This window comes from Chiloscyllium plagiosum, unplaced genomic scaffold (assembly GCF_037043375.1).
Source record: "Chiloscyllium plagiosum isolate Xiang-an unplaced genomic scaffold, Cpla_swu_hap1 HiC_scaffold_28, whole genome shotgun sequence".
NCBI classification, from domain to species: Eukaryota; Metazoa; Chordata; class Chondrichthyes; order Orectolobiformes; family Hemiscylliidae; genus Chiloscyllium; species Chiloscyllium plagiosum.
Window position 1 is genome coordinate 30263824 of NW_028270166.1, and position 24812 is coordinate 30288635.

Below are 24812 nucleotides of genomic sequence, written 5' to 3' on the forward strand. Positions count from 1 at the left end.
AATCCAATATTCAAATTCCTACTCAATATAGTACCACAGCTTTCATCACCTCATTATTTCCGTACCATGAGGGTGTCTGCCTCTACCAGCCTTTGAAACAGTGAATTCCAGACCCCCACCAGATTTTGGGGGAAACTAATTACTCCTGAGGTCTCCTCTAATCCTGCTGCCAATGCCAACTATTTTAAATCTATGACCCCAATTACTGACTTCACTGACAAGGGAAACAGATCATTCCTAGCCACTGTATCATACATCTCTATTAAATTTCCCGTTAGCCTCATGAGCTGTAAATAAAACAACTCCAACATATCCAGTTTCTCCTCATTGCGAAGATTCCCTATTTCTGCCAACATTCTCGTCCATCTTTTAAAGCCAATGTTCTCTGTGGGGAAATGCAGTTGTTAATTTGTACACAACGATGAAGGAGATATCCAGATAATATGTCGATTGTCTGATGTTGTTTGAGGGACACAAAGAAAGCTCCTCTGCTTCTTTCAAATGGGATTTTGTTGGCCCATTTGAGAGGGTACATGGATTTTATTGTTATTCATCCAAAGATATAGGCATCACTGGCCAGGCCAGCATTTATTGCCCATCACTAATTGCCCAGAGGCAGTTAAGAGTCAATCACATTGCTGTGGGTCTGGAGTCACATATAGGCCAAACCAGACGAGAATGGCAGATTTCCTTCCCTCGAGGATATTAACGAACTCGATAGGATTTTACAATATTTGCGAGTGGTTGCATAGTCACCATTAGGCTAGCCTTTTATTGAATTCAAATTTCAGCATCTGCCATCGTAGGATTCAAACACAAAACATTAATTGTTAGTTAGACTATTGGTAGCTTGCTGGCTCACTGACATTACCAGTACAAAACTGGCTTGATGGTACACAGTATCACTACCATGTGTCAGTGATTAAGGGACTAGATGTTAAAAGTGGTGGATGTGGTACCAATTAAGTAGCTGCTTTGTCTTAGATGGTGTCAAGCTTCTTGAATGCTGGTGAAGCTGTCCTTGTTTAGGTAAGTGGACAGTATTACTTCTCGCTGCTGGCTTGTGCCTAATAGACAGTGACAGGAGACAAGAAGTGAGTTACATGTGTGATGTAAGTGATGTGTGGCTTTAAGAGGTGCATTCTGTCTGGCTGTTTTAATGAATGAAGGTTGATACAGTGATCCCCAACAATCAGCTCCAAAGCCAATAAAAACAAACCTGTTTGTGAGGCTTTGGGTTGATTTTTAAAGTTGGAACAATAAAAGCAGCCTGAATGGATGGGGTCAAGCTCCCACAGAACTAGGATTTCTTTTAGTTTTAGCTTTCAGTAGCAGTTGCTCAGGTCTTGAAGCTGGATGTGGAAGCTCATATTCCTCTTTCTGTTACAGCTAAAAGCTGGAGTTCTCTTCCTGCTGCTGGAATTACATGTGAGACAATCTATTTTACTGAATTTGCCTACACTTACATTTAAAATAAGAAAACATTAGGGTCCAGACTATCTTCTTAATGTTTTGAGGGAGTTGTTTTGGTCCATAACACACTCCACAGAGTTTCTAGCCTCTGATCTTCTCCTGTAGCCACAACATTTATATGGTTGATCCAGTTCAGTTTCTGGTCTATGGTAAGTCCCAGAATGTTGATAGTGGAGGATTCAGCAATGGTCATTCCCTTGAATGGTTCGATTCTCTCTTATCGGAGATGGTCATTCCCTGGAATGTGTGTGGCATGAATGTTACTGGCTACTTTTCAGACCAAGCCTGGATGTTGTCCACGGCTTGCTGTATTTGGACATGGATTGCTTCAGTATCTGAACAGTCACAAATGGTGTTGAACATTGTACAAACATCACCACATTTGACATTTTGATGGAGGGAAGGTAGTTGATAAAACAGCTGAAGATGGTTGGGCCTAGGACACTATGCTGATGAACTCCTGCAGTGATGTCCCAGGGCTGCGATGGTTGACCTCCAACAACTGCAAACATCTTCCTTTGTGTTAAGTGTGACTCCAACAGCTTCCTCTAATTCCCACTGAGTCCAGTTTTTCTACAGTTCCTTAATGCCATATGTAGTCAAATGCTGGCCTGTTGTCAAAGGCAGTCACGCTTACCTGACCTCTGGAGTTTAGCTCTTTTGTCTTTGCTTTGACCAAGGCTGCATAGAGGTCAGGATCCGAGTAGCCTGGGCAGAACCCAAACTGAGTGTCAGTGAGTAAGTGCACTGTCAATGAACCGTTCCATTACTTTGCTGGTAATTGAGAACAGATTGATAGTACGATAATTGTCTGGATTGGATTGATCCTGCTTTTTGTACAAAGGACATACCTGAGTAATCTTGCACATTGTTGGATAGATGCCAGTGTTGCAGCTGCACTGGAACAGCTCACCTAGGGGCTGCGGCTAGTTCTGGAACACAAGTCTTCAGTACTGTTGCTGGAATGTTGTCAGGGCTCATTGCCTTTGCAGAATGCAGTGCCTTTGACCTTTTTTAACATCAAATTGGTTGAAGCCTGGCATCTGTGATGCAGGAGACTTAATGGAGGAGCTGAAGATTGTTACAAATACTTCCACCTTATCATTTGCACTGATGCGCTGGGCTCCCCCATCGTTGATGGGGATGCTTGTGCAAACTCCACCTTCTGTTTAATTGTCTACCACCCGCCATGGTAATGAGTCAGTAATAAGCAGTGCTACATGGCGGGCTGACTGGCTTCTTGTGGGCTGTAACAATTCTATGATTCTATGCCTGAATGTGGCAGCACTGCTGAGTTTAGTTATGATCCAGTGGTTGTGAGATTGTTTGGCCTTCTCTATTGCACTGTTTGGCATGCCCATCCTAATTTCCAGCCCCAACCATTACTACTCATGCTTTCAGCACAATGGGCCTAAGCTATGGATATCCCCTCTGAAACCTCTCTACTTTTCTCCTTTAAGCTTGAAACCTACTTTGTTGACCAAGCTTCGTGACCAAGTCACTTGTTGTAATGTCTCTGTATATGGCTGCTGAGAAGTTCCTGCAGTGTAGACCTTGGAAAGAGGCTCTTTGGCCCATTGGTCATCAAGCTCCTATCTACTCTAATCCCATGTCACCTCCAAATGTACAGCATCCCCTCAGCCTAGTTTACATGATCAAGGATCCACAGTGGCCCTTGAACCTACAACCCCTCTGACTCAAAGGTGAGGGCACTGCCAACTGGACCAAGGCTAACAATGAAAGATGTTTACAGCAATGAAGTGTGGGAGAGGGAGGCTGAACAAACTGGAAGCAGTGGGAAACCTAGGGAGCAGATTTGTAATTATAGAGTAAGTGAAAAGTATAGCACCTTCCAAACCAGCAACCTCTATCACCTTGAAGGATGTGCGTAGCTGATGCTACACCACCTCCAGGTTTCTCTCCAAGCCACTCCTTCCTGACATGTAACTATATTGTCGTTCCTTCACAGTCACTGGGTTAAAATCAGCAGTGTGAAAGTATCTAGACTGCACAGACTACAATGTTCAAGAAAGCAGTTCATCATCATCTTCGCTAAAGAAATTTGGAATGGGCAAGAAGAGTTACCCAAACTCTATGATGAACTAATAGTGTTCCAGGAACATCTGAGTCATATTCTATATAAAGCAAGAAGTGCAATACACTGAGCGTAAAGTTGATGCTGTTAAACTAGAAACAAATTCTTACCGTTTCAGAAACTCCTTGAAACAGATTCGGAGTTTGTTATGGTGTCTGAACAGTTTTGGATCATCAGGAATTTCAGACAAAAATACTTGAGCCACTTCCAAGGGACCCTGCACCAAAAGCCCACAAAACATTAGCATGTAGTATCTGCTGTGTGTTATGACTTGGTACATCCAGTGGATCACACTGTCTTAGATAGTCTCTCCTTGTACTGTTCAGCTTGTTCCAGTCTGGCTCAGCCCTTTAATGCACCTTTGATTTGCTGGTTATAAGTTATAGTGGGCGGCACGGTGGCACAGTGGTTAGCACTGCTGCCTCACAGCGTCAGAGACCCGGGTTCAATTTCTGCCTCCGGCGACTGACTGTGTGGAGTTTGCACATTCTCCCCGAGTCTGCGTGGGTTTCCTCCGGGTGCTCCGGTTTCCTCCCACAGTCCAAAAATGTGCAGGTCAGGTGAATTGGCCATGCGGAATTGCCCGTAGTGCAGGGGTAAACGTAGGGGAATGGGTCTCGGTGGGTGCGCTTTGGCGGGTCGGTGTGGACTTGTTGGGCCGAAGTAATCTAATCTAATCTAAAAAAATTGGAACATTTACATCAGAGGACTGAGAAATGCTAAGCCATGCCACCGTTAGTAATATAAATAGAAACACAAGCCTGGCATCACAGTGGGGGTGCTGAGAACTACAGTGGACCCAAACTATGTTCCATCTTAAACAACATCTTAATCCCACTTTCCCACAAACTTGTCATTATGAGAGACATGCCTGTGGATACCTATGGATGTAGGTTTGCTCGCTGAGCTGGAAGGTTCATTTCCAGAAGGTAACATATTCAGTGGGTCTCTGGGTGAAGCATTGCTGATAATTCCTGCTTTCTATTTATATGTTTGGGTTTCTTTGGGTTGGTGATGTCATTTCCTGTGGTGATGTAATTTCCTGTTCTTTTTCTCAGGGGGTGGTAGATGGGGTCTAACTCGATGCGTTTGTTGAGTGTGTTCCGGTTGGAATGCCATGCTTCTAGGAATTCTCGTGTGTGTCTCTGTCTGGCTTGTCCTAGGATGGATGTGTTGTCCCAGTCAAAGTGATGTCCTTCCTTATCTGTATGTGAGGATACTAGTGAGAGAAGGTCATGTCGTTTTGTGGCTAGTTGATGTTCATGTATCCTGGTGGCTAGTTTTCTGCCTGTTGGTCCAATCTAGTGTTGTTACAGTTCTTGCATGGTATTTTGTAAATGACATTAGTTTTGCTTGTTGTCTGTGTAGGGTTTTTTGTCATTTACAAAATACCTTGCAAGAACTGTAACAAACACTACATTGGATCACCAGGCAGAAAACTAGCCACCAGGATACATGAACATCAACTAGCCACAAAACAACATGACCCTCTCTCACTAGTATCCTTACATACAGATAAAGAAGGACACCACTTCAACTGGTCAGGCAGCATCCAGGGAACAGGAGAATCGACGTTTCGGGCATAAGCCCTTCTTCAGGAATGATTCCTGAAGAAGGGCTTACGCCCAAAACGTCGATTCTCCTGTTCCCTGGATGCTGCCTGACCTGCTGCGCTTTTCCAGCAACACATTTTCAGCTCTGATCTCCAGCATCTGCAGACCTCACTTTCTCCTCACCATTTCAACTGGGACAACACATCCATCCTAGGACAAGCCAAACAGAGACACGCACAAAAATACCTGGAAGCATGGCATTCCAACTGTAACTCTATCAACAAACACATCGAGTTAGACCCCATCTACCACCCCCTGATAAAAGGAACAGGAAATGACACCACCAGAGGAAATGACATCACCAACCCAAAGAAACCCAAACATATAAATAGAAAGCAGGAAGTATCAACAGTGCTTCGTCCGGCGGCCACTGAAGATGTTACCTAGTAGGGAGACGAAACGTCTGGAAATGAACCTTCCAGCTCTGTGAGCAAACCTACATCCAGAACTTCAACCTGAGCTACAAATCTTCTCAAAACTTGTCACCCCTGCCCGGACCAATGCACAAACCTGGTTTACAGTGGTGCCCACAGAGCCCTGCAGCACCATCTGTAACAGCTTCATGTTGGGTGGGTTTACACTTGTTGCCTTTGCCAGCTCATGTGTCTTCTTTTGCATGTCCTCAATCACGGCTTCGATCGGTCTCAGGCTAATCTGCAAAACACAGATTATTAAGTGGAATTGAATAGAGCAGTGGCATAGAGAAAGAGAGTCAGAGAGAGTTTGAGTTCTGGCAAACTGGCAGAAAATTCAGCCGAATGACCCCAACCAGTTCTTTGTATTTATACCCCTCACCTGACATCGTCATTCCCACTGTGTAACCCCAACAAGTCCACACCGACCTTCCGAAGAGCACCCCACCCAGACCCATTCCCCTACATTTACCCCTTCACCTAACACTACGGGCAATTTAGCACGGCCAATTCACCTAACCTGCACATCTTTGGACTGTGGGAGGAAACTGGAGCACCCGGAGTAAATCCACGCAGACACGGGGCGAATGTGCAAACTCCAAACAGACAGTTGCCCAAGGCAGGAATTGAACCCAGGCCTCTGGCGCTGTGAGGCAATAGTGCTAACCACTGAGCCACCGTGCTGCCCATAAAAGTACTGCTGGTTCTACATAACAGTGGAAACATATGAGCCCGTTCTTTCAATGAACACAAATCCTATCAAACACCATCCGAATGAACAGGATATTCTGGGCAGTATAGGGTAACGCTCACCAGTTATGATTGTTTTACTTACAAGCTAGTTAGTTTTAATTACTTAAGCTCCAGCAGGATTGCTAAAGACACCTTTTTTGGCTGTTGCTAATTTTGGTTGGAAAAGGGATTGTTTTGTAACCTTTGAATATATTAAAATCTTCTACCCACATACATTCAACTTTAATTGTGTCTTTTAAAGAGGTATCACATGTAAGGGTAGTACTGTATTGATCCATGGATTCTGCCTAATTTTGGGCTGATATTTATGGCTCAACCAAACCAGATTATCTGGTTATCAAATTGCAGTTGGTCAAGTGGAAAGGGGGCAAGTGGGAGTGTAAAGACTAAACAGACGCAATATAATGTTCTTGCTACTCTGGACTTCACAGAAATGAACCTTGCAAAACACTTCCCACTTTTTTTGGGAGGGATGATGTGAAGAGAGCCTGAACAGCAAGTACACACTAGCCTTATCCATTAGACCTCAGGCCCCCACAGGTGCATTTAAAAACCTAGTTGGCAAGGAGTCCAATAATTCAGGCATCTAGAAAGTGCCTGTTTGCTGTTTGGCAACAGTTGCACCATCAATGCAGATGTCAACCTGAACTTCACTAGCTCAATGTTGATAATGTGCCCAATATTTGTTGCAAACCATGGATCAGTATTCCGCCTACACATAATACCTCTCTTAACAAAGACAATTGAAGCTTGTGCTATTTAATTGGTCCTGCTGGCAAGTTGACATGGAGGGAGGTGAATTCTCTTTAGTGACAACAATCATCTTCTATCATGATCAACATATTTGTTTTAAATCACTGTCTACCAGAGCAGCTTTGTTGCTCAGAGCAACAGACTATGCTAACTGGATTAGCAGTGATAAGTGCAGAGTCTGGAAGAAGTCAAGTTCAACAGAGAAGTACTTCAATTATCTCTGTGACTGAAAAATGTTGGGACCAGATTCTGCAAGCAATATGGCTGAAGGAACTAGCAGCTACTCTGAAAGGAGTACAGTTTCTGCCCCATTCTTGCTCTGCTCCTGGAACAATAACTTAACGCTTCCTTGGGCCTCCCAGCTTGTCTCACAATGAGGGTGGTTGCAGACTGCAGCTTGCACATTCTGACCAGTTCTATCCTTATATGAAAATCAGGTCCTTCTGATGGGCATATGATCCTGATTTGCATTTTTAAAGGGGTGCATTGCTTGTAAGAGGCAGGTGCTTGATCCTTCTGGTCTGTTTGAGAATGCACTGTTTGTTGGTGTTCTTGACATGGAAAATCCACTGACCCCCATTTTGAGGTGGTTACAAATAAAGTCAAACATTGAAACAAACACAGAGAATGCTGAAGAAACTCAGCAGATCTGGCAACACTTGTGGAAAGAGAAACAGTTAACATTCTATCCAACACTGGCAGAGATACTAGATACAAGTGAACATTTTCTGAGTAGTTGCACCATATTTCTATGCTGAACTTTTAGGATTTCTGTTTGAACCAACTCTCTTTCCTCCTTTAAGAATCTCTTTAAACTTACCTCAAGCCAAATTTTTGTTCCCCTATCCCAATGTCTCTTTCTTTGGCTCAGTGTCAATTTTTCTTTCACTGTGCTCCTGTGAAGTACTTTGGGACATTTTACCATGTTCAAATAAATACACACACTTAAATACACATAAACTGTGTTCCAAGTACTACAAGTACTAACATGCAGATGAAGACACAAATAAATAGTACAAATAAACACAAACACCTATTTAAACACATTCATATAATCACATATCCACAAATATACAAAAAAAGACACATGAACACAAAATTATTTTGTTTCTGGTTTGAAATGTATGATTCCCTAATATTCACTTGATATTCAGTTTCTTAGTTACAGAATATTTCTATCCGCCCAATAATATTCCTGCAATTACTGTTTTACATTTTGCGCAATCTTTGCTCCAGGAATTGGTTTGCTGCTATATCTGGTGCAATCTACCAGTCAAGGTCCATATAGTAATATTTTACAATAATTTACAGAAAAACTTAAAGTCCCTTCATTAAAATATCATTTTTACTATCTATCTGACACCTTGTTGCATGGCCTAGTTAATGCTTCAATAAATTGTATGTGAATTTATATTGCACAGTGTCACATTTAAAGATCAAGATGCACCTCACAAGCAATTTTTTGGATTGAGTTGTCTTGACTGGCATTGTGGTAAACACTTCAAACAATATTGGTTAGCTCAGTTGCCTGGGTGGCTGGTTTGCTGATGTAAAGTGACACCATCAATGTGGGTTCAATTTGTGCACCAGCTGAAGTTACCATGCAGGACTCTTCTTCTCAATCTCTCCCTTCACCTGAGGTGTGGTAAACCTCATGTCAAATCATCACTAGTTGTCTCTCTCTAATGAGAGAGCAGCCTTCTGGGACTATAGTGACTTCACCTTTACACAGTAAGATCCAATATATAGCAATAGAATTTGATGGGATTGGGTTTAGGTTCCTCCTCCAATCCTGCCATGGGTTCTTCAGAATCTACTTGGACCATAGATAGAAGCTTTAATGTCTCATAGTAAAGTTGCCATCTGAACAATGTAGCATTCCAACTGGAATGCCAATCTTATTATTACCTCAAGTCCTGGCGTGATTGGGAATTCATTTCAGAGTTTTGGGACAAAGGGTATACTCTTTTATTGCTAAGAATGACTAGTGATGTTCCATATGGTTTTATGTTGGATTCTCAGATTTTTATCAAATTTATCAAAGATTTGGTGAATGGGTTAGAGTTGTAGTTCCACAGTTGCAGAAGGCACTATGTTGAAATATAGATGGCAGTAAAATGTTACAGAGGAACATATACAGATTCAATGAGTGAACAAATTTAGAAATGGCATTTAGTGTGGAAAGATATGAGATAATTCACTTTGGATCCAATAATAACAAGTTAGAGTATTTTCTAAACAGTGGGAAACTCCGCAGGGGCAAAATAATTTATGTGTTCCTGTACATAAAGCGGGTGTGTATGTATAAAATACAATTAAACAGTCCAATGGAAAGTTGGCTTTTATGAAAGGAGGACAGGATACAAAGGGAGGTAAGGACACAGGACACAGTGGGCCTTGGAGGACAGATAGAGTGACCAAACAGAATGTTACCAGAGTTTAAAAGGCTGAATTATCAGTGCAAGTTGCATAAACTTGGCTTGTATTCCTTTGGATAAAGCAAACTGAGTATTTAAAGGTTTAAAAGGGTTGATTGGGTAGCTATAGATAAATTGTTTCCTTTGGTGTGAGAATCCAGAACAAAGGGGGTCACATAAAATTAGAGCTGAAAATGTGTTGCTGGAAAAGCGTAGCAGGTCAGACAGCATCCAGGGAACAGGAGAATCGACGTTTCGGGCATAAGCCCTTCTTCAGGAATGAGGAAAGTTTGTCCAGCAGGCTAAGATAAAAGATAGGGAGCCTGCTGGACAAACTTTCCTCATTCCTGAAGAAGGGCTTATGCCCGAAACGTTGATTCTCCTGTTCCCTGGATGCTGCCTGACCTGCTGCGCTTTTCCAGCAACACATTTTCAGCTCTGATCTCCAGCATCTGCAGACCTCACTTTCTCCATATAAAATTAGAACAAGGAATTTTGGGAAAATCAGAGATTACTTCATCACTTCAAGTGTAGTAAATATCTAGAATTCTCCCAAAATGCTGGCTGTTGGGTCAACCGTATCTCGTAAGTCTCAGATTGCTAGATTTTTGCAAGGGAAGGGTATCAAGGTAAATGAAGCAATTCTGTAACTCTGTAACTGAATGGTAGAACAGGCTTGAGGGGCTGAATGATCTACTACTGTCCCTATGAGTAGAACTCAAATTCACATGCTATCTGACTTAAATGCAGAGAGCATTAACAACAATAATAACTTTTATTAATATCTTTTACATCATAAACCATGCCAAGACACTTTACAACAGCAGTACAAAGCAACATTAGTCATGGAGACACAGAAACAATGTTCAAATGGCCAAAAGCCAGGCAGGTTTTCAGGGACATCTGAAAGAAGGAAAGTGAGATAGGGAGATGGAGAGATTCGGGAGAAAAATTCCAGAACCATGGGCCCAGCAAGCAATTGAAATCTTAGATCAGTTCAGGGTTGGGTTATATTGGGGGATATTAAAGAGAGGTGAAGGCAAGAACGGACTTGACAACAGGATGAAAATTTTAAAATCAAGACATTGCCTGAGTTTGAGCTGATTTAGGTCAACAAACACAAGGGTAATTAGTGAATGAGACTTAGTGCAAATAATGATAAAGGCAGCAAAATTTTGAAAGGCCTTAAGATTATGGAAGACAGAATTTGGGAAACTTTCCAGGAGCACATTTGAATAGTCACATCTAGAGGTAACAAAGACTGATGAGCTGAGACAGGAGTGAAGTTAAGCAACATTCCGAGGTATAATCAGTGATGGTGCAGATTCATTCATGGCATGTGGGCCTTGCTACCTGGGCCAGCATTTCTGGCCCATCCCTAGTTGCTCTTGAGAGGATGGTAGTGAGCTGCTTCTGGTACTGCTGTAGTTGATTAACTGTAGGTACACCTGTGCTTGGAAGCTCATCATGGTGTTGGATATGACACCAAAGTTATGAACAACCTGGTTTAGCCTCAGACTGCTGCCGTGTAGAGGGATGGAGTCTGCAGCTGGGGAATGGAGTCTGGAGAAGGGATTCAAAATTGTAGTTTCAGTCTATCCAGTATTTACTTGGAAAAAACTTCTGCTCAACTTGCACTGGATCAGATAAGCAGTCCGATTATTGGTGACAGAGGAGGAGTTGAGGAAGGTGGTGACGAAGAAGAGCTGAGAAAACTAGCATGAGTAAGCTAACACTGGACTTTCAGATAATGTTGTCAAGTTGCAGTATGTGGATGAAAAATAAGAATGGCAGGGAGCAAGCGTAGAACCGGGGGGAGCTCCAAAAGTAACAGTGCAGGAGAGGAAAGAAAGCCATTGGAACTGATATCTTGCTACAATTTGATAGATAGGGACAGAAAGAGGTGAGAGCAGTTACAGCCAGCTGAACAGCAGCAGACAGGCTACGGAGGAGGATGGAGTGAATGAACCATGTCAAAGATCGCAGACAAGTCAAGGAGAGAACACTTCTCTATGGCCTATTAACATTGGGACGTTAATACATTGGCTGAGTAGAAATTTGACCAGAGGAATTCAAAGAGGGAGTTCCAGGGAAGGTGGCCATGAATTTGAATGGTGACAACACTATTAAGGAGGGTTAAGCGAGGTTGGAGATAAGGTGGTAATTTGCAACTGATAACAAACTGAGCCAATCTGATACTTCTGTGTTGCATGTTATACACTGAAAATTGCTGTATTTAAACAGTCCAAGTCCACGTTTTTGGTGAGAGCTTTATTCCAGTTAATTGCTCTCCATCAAATTCATAGCCCATTGATTACCAGCTCCCATTATTTATCCAACCAATTCAATTAACCGTTAATTAAAGTATCCATCCCTTTTTTTCCATTGGGTCTCAGGCATTCCTATAGACAATATTGGATGATAACATTGGAAGCCTTGACAGTGATCACCTCACCTCCTGCCTCTCTATGACACTGATCCTCGTCTTGATGTATGGGAAAGCATGCAGGGTTGTCAGAATGGTTTTACGTTTATACTGCTGGCTGAGCTCTCCATGTGCCCGGCCATTCAACGTATACGGTGTGCTGTAGATGAACCTCCGCACGTTCGAATTCCTCTCATAGTAGCTGACTCGGTTTTTCAGTTCGTATTCCTCAAAGTAAGGCTCAACGTAAGTTATCTGAAGGTAGGCCTTCAAAGGAGACACAATGACAACAGTTTAATCATTTCTTAGAAATTCCTTCATGACAGAGCTACTGAATATGGAGCAGGAGCAGAATACTTGGCTGATTTTAATCTTTTCTGCCTAATCACCTTGCCCATTGGGACCCCTCATTCCAACCCTACAAATACAAGAGAAGCTGTGACAATCGGCTCTGTATGGCTAAGTTTACCCTTGTCCTGACCAATGAAACCAGAGGAATAGAAATTAAACACTTCCATACATGATGTGCTGGACTGGGTGGACAAAGTCAGAGGTCACATGACACCAGGTTATAGTGCAACAGGTTTATCTGATATCATACACTTTCGGAGCACTGCCCCTACCTCAGCGCTCCGAAAGCTTGTGATTTCAAGTAAACCTGTTGGGCTACAACCTGGTGTTAAGTGATTCTGTCCTTGACTTCCCAAACACAAAGCTCCTAATGGATCTTGAAATCTTAGTCACTCCATTCCATACATTCATTACATTGTATTACCCAGCTTTGACTATACATAACCCATCCTCACAGTGCCACTGCTCCATCCCCAGACCATCCCTCACACTGTTACATTGCCTCTTCTGTATCCCCCCCAACATGCCTCAAGATGTCCTCAGGATCTGTGATTTTATGGCTCAGCCATCAGAATTAAATTTCTGACAGCTGCAAACTCACCTTGCTGGGATCCAGATTTCCTTTCTTCACAAGTGATGATTCTTTGATAACTTCTACTTGATCTTTTCCAAACTGCTTTTTGTAAAATTCCTGCAACAAATATTCAGATTGATTTAAGACCTAACAACAAAGGAGGCTTAAAAAAATGAAAGAATTGATTAATATGTAAATCCCAGAACTTCTTTCAAGTCACAGTCCTGAGATAAGATTAGATTAGATTACTTACAGTGTGGAAACAGGCCCTTCGGCCCAACAAGTCCACACCGCCCCACCGAAGCGCAACCCACCCATACCCCTACATTTACCCCTTACCTAACAGTACGGGCAATTTCGCATGGCCAATTCACCTGACCTGCACATCTTTGGACTGTGGGAGGAAACCGGAGCACCCGAAGGAAACCCACGCAGACACGGGGAGAACGTGCAAACTCCACACAGTCAGTCGCCTGAGGCAGGAATTGAACCCGGGTTTCTGGCGCTGTGAGGCAGCAGTGCTAACCACTGTGCCACCGTGCTGCCCGTGAAACTGAAGGTTTTATACAGAAATGACATCTCAGCCCAGACAATATTCATATTAATCAATCGAAACCTCCACCCCATTTTGAGCGATTAAAGACTTGACAGCGATCTAGGTTTGTTCAATACATTGCATCAGATGTATGACACTGATCTTTTACTATTAATTCTGTGTCCTATGATCCTGCCCCACTAGTTACATGAGGAAGGAACAGCACTCCAAAATCTTCCAAGTAAACCTGTTGGACTATAACCTGGTGTTGTATGACTTTTGACTTTGTCAACCCCTAGCAGTGAGAGACCTGAACATTGTACCATAATCATAGCCCAGGAACTCCAGCGAGGGCGGAATGTTCACTCAGAGAACAAGATGGCAGATAACATCTTTTCCTGGACAAGTGAATTTGAGGAAGAATGCCAATACCATGGGGTTGATTTTTCTGATTGGACAGTCTCAGCGAGCCTGCCTATGGAATAAATGAATCTCTCAAGACCCCCTTTCTCACCCTAACCTACAATCATCACAGCGTACACTCCCAAACCGAGAAGCCACAGATGAAGCTGAAGAGGAACTCTCAACCAGCTTGGATCATTGTCCTGTGTCCCAAGGAAGACATGCTGATTCCCTTTGGCAATTTCAATACTGAGAGGGACAAAAACCTCTGGGAAAGGCAAGATTGGCAAGGAAGGTGAACACCACTGGAATTGTCCTCCTGACAAAATGCCTAGATCATAGTCAGGTCATAACAAATACTCTACTTTATTTACAAAACAAATAGAAGACTCCATAGCAACAACTTCGCTCCAGACATTGACTACATTATCATCTAAGCAAGGGATCACAAAGATATTCACATCACCCACGCCATGACAGAAATTGACAATAGCTGGATTGATCGTTGCCTGATGTGATCCACTATCTCATCAACCTGGCCCAACAATGGCACCAAATTCAATGTCAATGGACTCGAGGACTTTGTGAAGAAAGACCTATTCAGTCAGCACCTCACAGCCAACCTGGTGACATTCAATAAATAGGAACCACACATTGCCCACAAAACCTTAAATCCATCATAAACAGCAATTACAAGGAGACTCTAAATTACTCCACCAGGAAACATCACAATCAGTTTGGTGAGAATGAAGGAAAGCCAGGAGCTACTAAATTGTAAGCACACGGCATTTCTGAACTGGAAACCCCACCAAAAAAAAAATAAAAGACTTACTGGTAAATGAAGGCTCAGGTCCAATAAAAGGTATAACCTAAACAACAGATAATGGGTATAAAGAGTGCCTAATCATGTGGATTCTTCAGCATAGTTCAGACCAGCTGCAGCCCAAGCACTAACCCCAAAGTTTCAAACAATGGGGTAGTTCTCATCAATGATTTACCCTTGATGCAGTGTCCCCAACCAGACCCGCTTAGCACCATCTTAGCACAGCTCCAACATGACCCTCCCACGCATGTACATATTCAGAGGTTGAGCTCCATTAGTGGATTGACAATAGTATCTGAGATTCTGGATCAGTGGTGCTGGAAGAGCACAGCAATTCAGGCAGCATCCGACGAGCAGCAAAATCGACGTTTCGGGCAAAAGCCCGATGAAGGGCTTTTGCCCGAAACGTCGATTTTGCTGCTCGTCGGATGCTGCCTGAATTGCTGTGCTCTTCCAGCACCACTGATCCAGAATCTGGTTTCCAGCATCTGCAGTCATTGTTTTTACCTCAATAGTATCTGAGAGAATAGGCCATAGGCTAAACATTCAGAGACAAAGGCCCTCTACCAGTCTGGTCCCATCATAACACTGCCCTTCAACATTCAAGATCCAAGGCCAGTCACTGGTCCATGTGGATGATGTCTCTAAATTTGGGAGTCTCCCCTCAATGAAGTCAGATATCAACAATGTAATAACCACAGAAAGTGCTGGAGAAACTCAGCAGGTCTAGCAGCAATCCTTGAAGTCAGAAACAGAGTTAATCTTTCAAATCTGAATCCAATACAACTCTTGTTCAGAACTCAGTGAGATTTAACATTGCTTCAAGTGGCTAGTGCTCTCTGAGGAACAGAATATTTGATGGCAAGGACTTCAAACCTGGCACCGGCTTTATGATCTACAGGGCAGCTGTAAATACCTGTCCTCTTGTAACCATTGGACATATGGGCAATGTGTGGCAGACACCTCAAATCCCTTGAAAAGAGACCATCAGCATTGTCTGTAAAATCCTGCAAATCCCCTGACCGGATAGATATTTCAATAACAGTGTCGTTTGTCAGGCCCACCTTTCCAGCATTGAGGAACTGGTTACAGTCGGTGACATAGAGTGGGCCACATTACCTGTATGCATCCACATCCCATCAAAGAATCAAGGGGCCACCTCTTGGCTGCCATGCCCATAGGTCCTGGGGAGTGTTGCTGAACAAAGAGACCTTGGAGTGCACGTTCATAGTCCCTTAAAAGTGGAGTCGCAGGTAGATAGGATAGTGAGGAAGGCGTTTGGTGTGCTTTCCTTTATTGGTCAGAGCATTGAGTATAGAAGTTGTAGGAGGTCATATTGCGGCTGTACAGGACGTTGGTTAGGCCACTTTTGGAATATTGTGTGCAATTCTGGTCACCTTGCTGTAGGAAGGACATTGTGAAACTTGGAAGGGTTCAGAAAAGATTTACAAGGATGTTGCCAGGCTTGGAGGATTTGAGCTTCAGGGAGAGGCTGAATAGGCTAGGGCTGTTTTCCTTGGAGCATCAGAGGCTGAGGAGTGACCTATAGAGGTTGAAAAATCATAAGGGCCATGGATAGGGTAAACAGACACGGTCTTTTTGCTGGGGTGGGGGTGGGGGGTCCAGAACTAGACGGTATTGGTTTAGGGTGAGAGGATAAAAACTTAAAAGGGACCTAAGGGGCAACTTTTTCACAGAGGGTGGTGCATGCATGGGATGTGCTGCCAGAGGAAGTGGTGGTGGCTGGTACAATTACAACATTTAAAAGGCATCTGGATGGGTACACGAATAGGAAGTGTTTAGAGAGATAATGAGCCAAGTGCTGGCAAATAGGACTAGATTAATTTAGGATATCTGATGGTCATGGACGAGTTGGTCCGAAGATTCTGTTTCCGTACTGTACACCTCTATGGCTCTATGACTGTCTTTGCACGGACATGTGATGGGTCCCAAGGTGCCTCCCTGGTCTGTGAGACTCACAACCACACCAGATATCTTCCAAATCCCAGCCAGAAAGTTTGTATTATTTTGAAATGACGAGCACTGCAATATTAAAATAGGGAGTATTTTGCAGAGACTCAGCGACTCAGTGCTACAAAAGTGTCTCTGCCACAGAGAGCAGGAACAGTTTGGATACCGTTATGACACGGGGTAAACCCCCTGCTAACTTCAACCAGCAACACAGAAAAGATTTATCACATGCGGTAATCTGTGAAACTTTGACAGACCAAGAACTAGTTAAAGTAAAAAGTAACAATTTTATTTTTTAAAAGTATAATAGTGAATGATTAACTAACAACTACTTACAACTCCTTCCTCGAACCTATCGTTTATTTTCCCTTTTATAAATACTAGTCTGATAAAACCCCCAATTAAGATTTACTAAAGTTCAAATTTCAAAACCAGTCAGCTGTCGAATCTTCTCTTGGCATCTTCCTCTGTAGATTTTCTTCTTCTGAGGGATTTCTGTTTCATAGGTCACTGATTGATAAAGGTACCTTTAAGAGAGCTATTTCTCGGGCAGTCTGTACATGCTGGTGGCTTGGCAGTTCTCCCTCAGGTTTTCTCAGTCTTATACCCCCAAAGCATAAGAATGTGTCATTGACTTTTAAGATTGTGAATATAATGAATTCAAACTTGATTGGGGTATAATTTAAACTGATTGGCCGAATTTGAATTTGTTTTGTCGCCTCCAGGCAACCCAGCTAATCTAGCTGTTCGACCAAATGTTACATTGTTACCTTGTTTAGAACACTTGGTGCTGTGTCAGGTAGTTCTGCTAGCTTTTAACTCTCTTAAAGATACAGTATCCCTTACACCTTCATAACAATGTGCATTTCATTTCTCTGGGAGATTGTTACCATGTTCTTGAGTTGCTGCATTATGATCTGTGACTGAAAGATCCATTACCTGTAACCTAGCAGAGATTTCCACGAGATTCGTGATCCCTGGCTCCTTGTAGATATATTCCTGCCCATCCAACTCTCCAAACAGCGACCCATAGAATCCCACACGGAAAAATGTTCCAAACAATCTCTTACTATCCTAAAAACAAATCATTAAAAAGAGGGGGAAGTTTTTCATAAAAAGGCAAGAATTTGTCATTGCAAAGAACAGATTTGTCTCCAGCTGTTTGTTAAAAGACCATCACAGATCTCGGTGTGAAAAGTTTAATGAAGCCAACATACCAGTTTTTGCAGGATGGAGTGCAGCATTGAGTTCCACTTTAACTATAGCCCAACATCATTTTCCCATTTCAACTGCAATTTTGCCAGTATTTTCTGTTTTTGTTTCACTTCCCTCTACACTGTCTATTCTCTCTATCCATTCAGCTCTTGCACTAAGTTCAACACCCCTCTAGAGACTGCTGGAACTGTGTCCCGTTCACCAAACAGACTCGCAGAATGATTCCAATAGAGGGAGGTTTTTCTGCCCGCGCCCCCCCCCCCCCCCCCATGTCAAACGGGCCCTGTGTAAAAGCAATTCACTTTGTGCCAAAACACCCACCCACCCTCCCCAGCACCATCTTTTCCACATATTGTTCCACTTCCAGCAATGATGCAAATCACTTTTTCTATAATGCTCAGGTTTAAGCCCTACAGTGGTCACAAAAAGGTGGTCATCTTCCAATGTCAGTCAAATAACATTCTTCCTTGTGAATATTGGCAGAGCATCCATCTTTGGAACGCATCATTACTGACCCAACCCAAAATACATACTTGTCTTGAATTGGGATCTAAAACAGAAAGCTTGCCTGATTTTCTCTATCCCATCCAGATAGGCTGAAGGATAGTGACCTGACCAGAACTGCTAATCATTCCATCCTAAAGCCTGCTTATTCGCTCTTAGGAATTCCGAGGGACCTCACTGAGGAGCTTGCGCTGATTTTCCACAAATCGCGCAATATGTTCACCAAAGAAGTTATAGAGAAATAGTCAAATTTCTCAGTGACCACCAGTCAGTCAGGGTCAGTGGGTAAAGAATGGTCTGCTTATAGCATGAGCTAAATAGCTGGCATACAACAATAACACCAGTGCCTCTGGACATGTAGCTACCTGGCCCCTTACATTGAATAGGGGTGATACTCACAGACTGGCACAAGAGAAGAATTTACCTTATTCAGGATCAGATCAAATGTCTCCTTGAGATTCCCATGGATAGCTGATAATTTCTTAATGTTCCGATAAAATTCAGCAATCGGAACTATGATCTTGTAGATTTCATAAACAGCTTCATAATATTCTGCCTTAAATTCAAAAGGAAGTTTTTAATGAATAAAACAGATGCAACACATTGAAGATATGAATACAACATATCCTAGCAACAGTCTTATATTTAAAACGTGAATCTAATGTTTCACAGCTTACAATGTGAGAAATCAAACATGAGAAATTCTCAGATAAATATGTACAGACAAAAAATAAAAGTCTGTCCACCTGAACCTTGACAGATCATCAGAGTTTGTAACAGAGACAGTGGCTACTCTTGCCCGGGTTGGTTTTTGCTTGAGTGTCAATCAATCACACAGTAGGTACAGCGCGGACTAGATATACTACAAAACCTCTTCGATATGATATCAAACTCTTCTAGATCCCTGCATCAAAGATTCTAGATATTTTTGATAAGCCTGTTCAGGTGCTTTTGAACAGGTGGGAGGTGAATGTGGGCCTTCTGGCCCAAAGGTAGGGATACTACAACTGCACCATTAAAGACCCCTACTTCTAGGCCATCACCTCCCCATCACAATTTATGTATGGAATAAAACTTCCTTGTCACTGCCTCATCAAGTAATCACAGGCATTGGTTAGTACAGTGTAAAATTCCTTCTACACTGTCCACCAAATAGTCCTCATGGTCAGCTACAGTACAGGCTAGGTACCCAAGTGGAAAGAGACAATGGGTGAGAGTATTATGCAGATGGAATTACATTTGCCACTTGATATTCAGCAGGATTGAAGTCAGCGGGGCTTAATAATGGACATAGTCTATAAACAGATGATGTGGAGGTGCCAGTGTTGGACTGGGGTGAACAAAGTTAAAAATCACACAACAGGTTATAGTCCAACAGGTTTATTTGGAAGCACTCGCTTTCGAAGGTGGTTATCAACCACCTGATGAAGAAGCAGCGCTTCGAAAGCTAGTGCTTCCAAATATACCTATTGGAGTATAACCTGGTGCTGTGTGATTTTTAACTTTGTAAAAACAGAGTGATGAGTTATGGTCTGTTTCACATCCCTTTCACCTTCACTCAGTCTGAAATAACAGGACAGAGCCCCTCGATGATCCCATTAGAGGAGCCTCCACTGCTGCTTTCTAAGCTGATGAGCTGCATTGCTGACTTTGGGAGCTTGTATACACATTCCAAGTTTTAGTAATCACCTCCATTTGCTGGCCAAAATATCTTTCATAATCCATTTCTCCTGTTCTTATTCAACAATGAGTATTGGGTAGAGATTCAAGGCCATTTTTTGCAAGCTGTACTGCCAGTGACAGTAATAAATACCAGAAAAGCTGAAAGTGCTCTCAACCAGGTAATCTGTCTTCCAAACTGATCCCAAAAAGGCATCTCATCACCACCCTCTCAGGGTCAATTAGGGATGGACAATAAATGACGATCTAATCAGAGAATTCCACAGCTCCTGAATTAATAAAAAAATCTCCAATCTGTGCACCTCTTTCAAGTAAGAGCTGGTGTGGGAATGGAGAATCACAAAACGTAACCCCCGTTAGATCGCTCAGCCCTACTGTCACATAATTGGACAAAGGTTGAACACATACTTTGTTGAAGAGCTCAACTGCTTCATCCAGTAACTCCAGGAGACCCTCTTCACTGAAGGAGTTTCCAGAGCAAATGCCCTCCTTTTCCATGGAAAAGACCTCATCACACACCAAAGATTCCTCCAAGATATTGATGGAAATTTTCTGGTGAAGAAAGAAGATTGGAAATCAATTGGCAGTAGCCAATCTGAGACAATTGATGACCAGCAGCCAGTCAGGGACTAACAAGCAGCCAGTGTTCAGATGCTGGAGATTTTTCTAGTCTCAGCATCTTATAGTGAAAAATGTGTTCACAAATTATTCTTTAAATAATGTAAAATATTTAAAATGCAAGAATCTGTGGAATTACAAATGAATTAACAATTTAAAGACAGGATGCTCAATTATCTCTTATTCATCGAGTTTTGACGTGAGGAATAAGCTCAACCCTGGTCATGAGGACCTGATGGAAGAAATAAAGAAATTGCGCTCACCAATCAAAGCTGGTTCTATTTGTACAGGCTCTAGTATAGGGTGGTTGATCTAGCCTTGGCTGCTCATCCTGATGCATTGCCCCTCATCCATATGAGTCCCCAAAGGGGTGACCTAATGGGATGTGAAACTCTGAGCTCACCTTTGACGCACGGAAGGTTTCCTTCCTAGCTGCTTCTGAGCTTTTCCAAATCCTTCCCCACCTTCCCTCTCCAATGTTCCTTGAAATCCAACTCTTAGACCATGTTTTTGATCACTAGTTCTAATCAGACATAGCACTGGATTGGTGTCTTTCCACTGCTGGTGCAGGTCAGGAAGCGAAATGTTGAACCTCAGTTATCTTTTTGGGAGAACCATTTTCCTCTGCTTCTCAACCCACATTTTTTTTCACATGACCTTTTCACAGGTCAGAAAGCCGTTGGGTGGAAAGCACACCTCGTCTAAATCCTCAGAGGACCACAGAGAATTTCATTTCCTACCCCACAACCACAATTTCAGGATGCTGGGGAGGATTCCCGAAGCCCTAGAAAAAAATTACTGGAGTCAGTATTTTGTATTTTGTAGTACCAATAGTGGTGGAGCAGAATTCAGCATTTTACGAGATGGTTACTATTTTCTTCCCCTGAATTATTTTAAATGAATCCCCAGTGAATGACCCCAAGTACCACACATATTGGGTGAGAGAATATGGAAGGTACATTGTGAGGGTCTGGAAATGAAATGAGTGATCTGAGGGGCTGAAGAGTGACATGGCATCTGAGTAGGCATGGGTTGGGTGGGATAAGAGAAATTGGGTGATCTGAAAGTGTATCCGTATCACTGGGCATCTGCAGGGAGTGAAGGATGAAATTTAGGAGACCTTTAAACAATGTTGGGAGTTGGGTTACATAGAACATAGAAACGTACAGCACAGAACAGGCCCTTTGGCCCACAATGTTGTGCCGAGATTTAAGCTTAATGTAAAATATAGTAACTTAGCCTACGCACCCTTCAATTCACTGCTATCCATGTGCATGTCCAGCAATCGCTTAAATTCCCCAATGACTCTGCTTCCACCACCACAGCTGGCTACGCATTCCATGCATTCACAACTCTCTGCGTAAAGAACCTACCTCTGACATCCCCTTTATATCTTCCTCCTAATATCTTCAAACTATGACTTCTCATACCAATCAATCCTGCCCTGGGGAAAAGTCTCTGGCTATTGATTCTATCTATTCCTCTTATTATTTTGTACACCTTGATCAGGTCTCCTCTCTTACTCCTTCTCTCCAGAGAGAAAAGTCCGAGCTTATTCAACCTTTCTTCATAAGACAAGCCCTCCAGTCCAGACGGCATCCTGGTAAACCTTCTTTGCACCCTCTCTGTATCTTTGTATCTGTATCTTTCCTCTAGTAGGGCGACCTTGATGGATAACTGAGGTGGACCTTCATACTGGCCCAGCTCTGCTCCTATGCTTGTCATGCACTTAATTGCAGTTCAGAAAATAGACTAGGTAGCCAAATTTAAAAAAAAATCTCTAGCCAAGTCATACATGGGTTAGTGTGCTTTTTGGAAGATGTAAACGTTCAAAAGTTAGGTTTTCCCAAGCCCACAGGAAAATCCGCCCAAATTATGACACGTTTCATCTGATAACATTCTAATTAAGTGACTTGGGATGCTTCATGTGTGAAAGATGCTGTGAAAATCTCAAATGCTGAGTGCAGTTTCCATCTCCATATTTAAGAAAGATGTAAAGGGTGGTTTCCTGGATTGAATCCTGGAATGAGTGGACTGGTTCATGAGGATAGATTAAACAAACTGGAGTTTAGAAGAGTAAGATGGGGGTGACTTAATTGATGTTTGTAAGATAAGAAGTTTATAAGATCCTGAATGGCCTTGACAGGTTGGATATGGAAAAGATGGTTTCTCTTATGGGTTAGTCCAGAACTTGGGCACTATTTTAAAATTAGGGTTCGCCCTTTCAGAGATATGTGGACATTTTACTCATCGAGGGATGTGAAACTTTGGAGCTGTCTGCCTCAGAAGGTGGTGGAAGTGGTCTAAATGATTATTTTTAAGGTAGAGATAGGTCAATTCTTGTCAGGAACCAGAATCAAGGGTTATGGAGAGTAGATGGGAATGTGGAATTCGGAAAACAGACAGATCAGCCTTGATTATATTGAATGGCAGAGCAGGTATTAAGGGGCCAAAGGTTCACCTCTCCTACTTTGTATGTTCATAGATATAAGTTGTTGTTGTTGTTGTCACACATTGCCAGAAGCTGACCTGGAAATTCACGCTACCCATGGGCAGATGGACAGCTCCTTCCACACGGTTCAGGTATTCTGCCACCAGGGCAGCGCTGTGTACCATGCAATGTGCTGCCTCAGCAAACCTTTTCCGTTCAATGTGCTTCATTGCGATGTTCCGCAGCCACATTAGGCGGAGATCCAAGTAATTCTGTAAACCCTTTGCAATTCTAAAGGAAAGCAGAAAGTACTTGGTTCAGACAAACATCCTAGCCATTGAATCTACTCCCTGTTTACAATCTGCCAGTGACCCATTCAATTCATCAGGAGTATTTTCAAAGTCTCAAAGGATACATTCATTTGTAAACATCATCCAGTCTTGATAATTGCATCTAATTAGGCATGAACACATGCCTGACTAATAAATGTCAAAAGGATTTCCAGTTGAACAGTTCCTTGAAGCTATGAAAGGTGACCATTTTCCTAGGGCTTTTCCAGTCTCTGCCAGGAACCTGCAACCCATCCATCAGCCAAACAAAGCAATATGCAAGACCGGAAAAAAGTCATTGTGGCTGATCCCAAAGAGTTTCTGTATGGCCAGGAATTGAATATGACAGAACTGGTCAAAAGCATAGTTCCCTACAAAATTCCAGGTTCCCAGCAACAGCAATTAAGACAGAAACCCGAAAATGATTAGAGTGAATCTAGGAATCAAGATGTGTCTGAGGCAGGGTTGATGCATTGCTGATCTGTTCACATGTTGCTTAAGATACAACTAAAGCCTGTATTTTAGAGTACTTTGGTAAGATGGGGTCTCTCTGTCAACATTTTCTTCCATCGATTGAGTCATTGTCCATCACTACAACAGGAAAGCAAACAACTCCCTACGGCCTGAAAAATCCTTGTTCCCCTTGTGATATCCTCATCAAGTTGTGCTTGAGCTAAGAGGCTTCAGGGTGCTGTCAACTCTACCGGTAGTAGTTTCAAAACTACACATTCCTCATTCATCCAAGAGCCCAGAGATCTTCTCAAACAAAAACTGAACTTTGACCCCCCCCCCCCCCCATCAGCCCAGTAAGAAGTGAAAGTTAAATGGTTGTTTCACATTAGGCTTCACTTCAACATTTAACCACTCGACCTCAAGAAGACCAATCTTAACGGATGCAAATGGTGAGAATGTTTTTGCTCACTGGGTCACCTATGGCATCTTCCTTGCTGATGTATTATGGAGGAGCAGTTTGTTCTTCACAGCCCTCGGGGACATTACCTGAACATCAGGTCAATTTGCATGTCCACATCCATCAGGAATGCCTGCAGTTTCACGGTGTCGCACAATACTGCCTTCAGGTTCCTTAGGAGCTCTTCCACCTGAAAGATCAGCACTAGTTAACTACTGGTTATCTTAATCAGTCATAGAGGGACCAGCTGTCTAATCACTGAGCAACACATGAAGGCTTATAGAGGAGTCAGTGGAAAGGGCAAACTGAGTTATACTTCCATGACAGGGGAGAAGAGAAATAGAGAGTGGGAATAGTGAGGATAACATATAAGGGAGGGGAAAAAAGTAGACTCTTCAGAGTGACAGGTCAGTGTCCCATGTGTTAATTATATTTTTTTAATCAATCTGTTTGGAGATGTTATGACACACCTCTGGAATGGTAGGACTTAAACCCAGGGCCTCCAGTCCCAGTGGTACAGAGATTAC

General features: G+C 42.7%; 1 protein-coding gene across 2 annotated transcripts in view; it reads right to left on the bottom strand.

Annotated features, from left to right (window-relative positions):
• The window catches only part of LOC122565276 (dedicator of cytokinesis protein 7-like), a 194365-nt gene that overhangs the window by 2402 nt on the left and 167151 nt on the right, over positions 1-24812 (bottom strand). For both annotated transcript variants that reach the window (XM_043721062.2, XM_043721061.2), the window contains exons 37-45: positions 24375-24475; positions 23145-23337; positions 20406-20549; positions 18742-18873; positions 17538-17672; positions 12895-12984; positions 11973-12209; positions 5692-5835; positions 3679-3785 (exon numbers count right to left, since the gene is read on the bottom strand). In XM_043721062.2, coding sequence (XP_043576997.1) covers positions 3679-3785; positions 5692-5835; positions 11973-12209; positions 12895-12984; positions 17538-17672; positions 18742-18873; positions 20406-20549; positions 23145-23337; positions 24375-24475 — 1283 coding nt within the window. The remainder of the gene's footprint in view (positions 1-3678; positions 3786-5691; positions 5836-11972; positions 12210-12894; positions 12985-17537; positions 17673-18741; positions 18874-20405; positions 20550-23144; positions 23338-24374; positions 24476-24812) is intronic.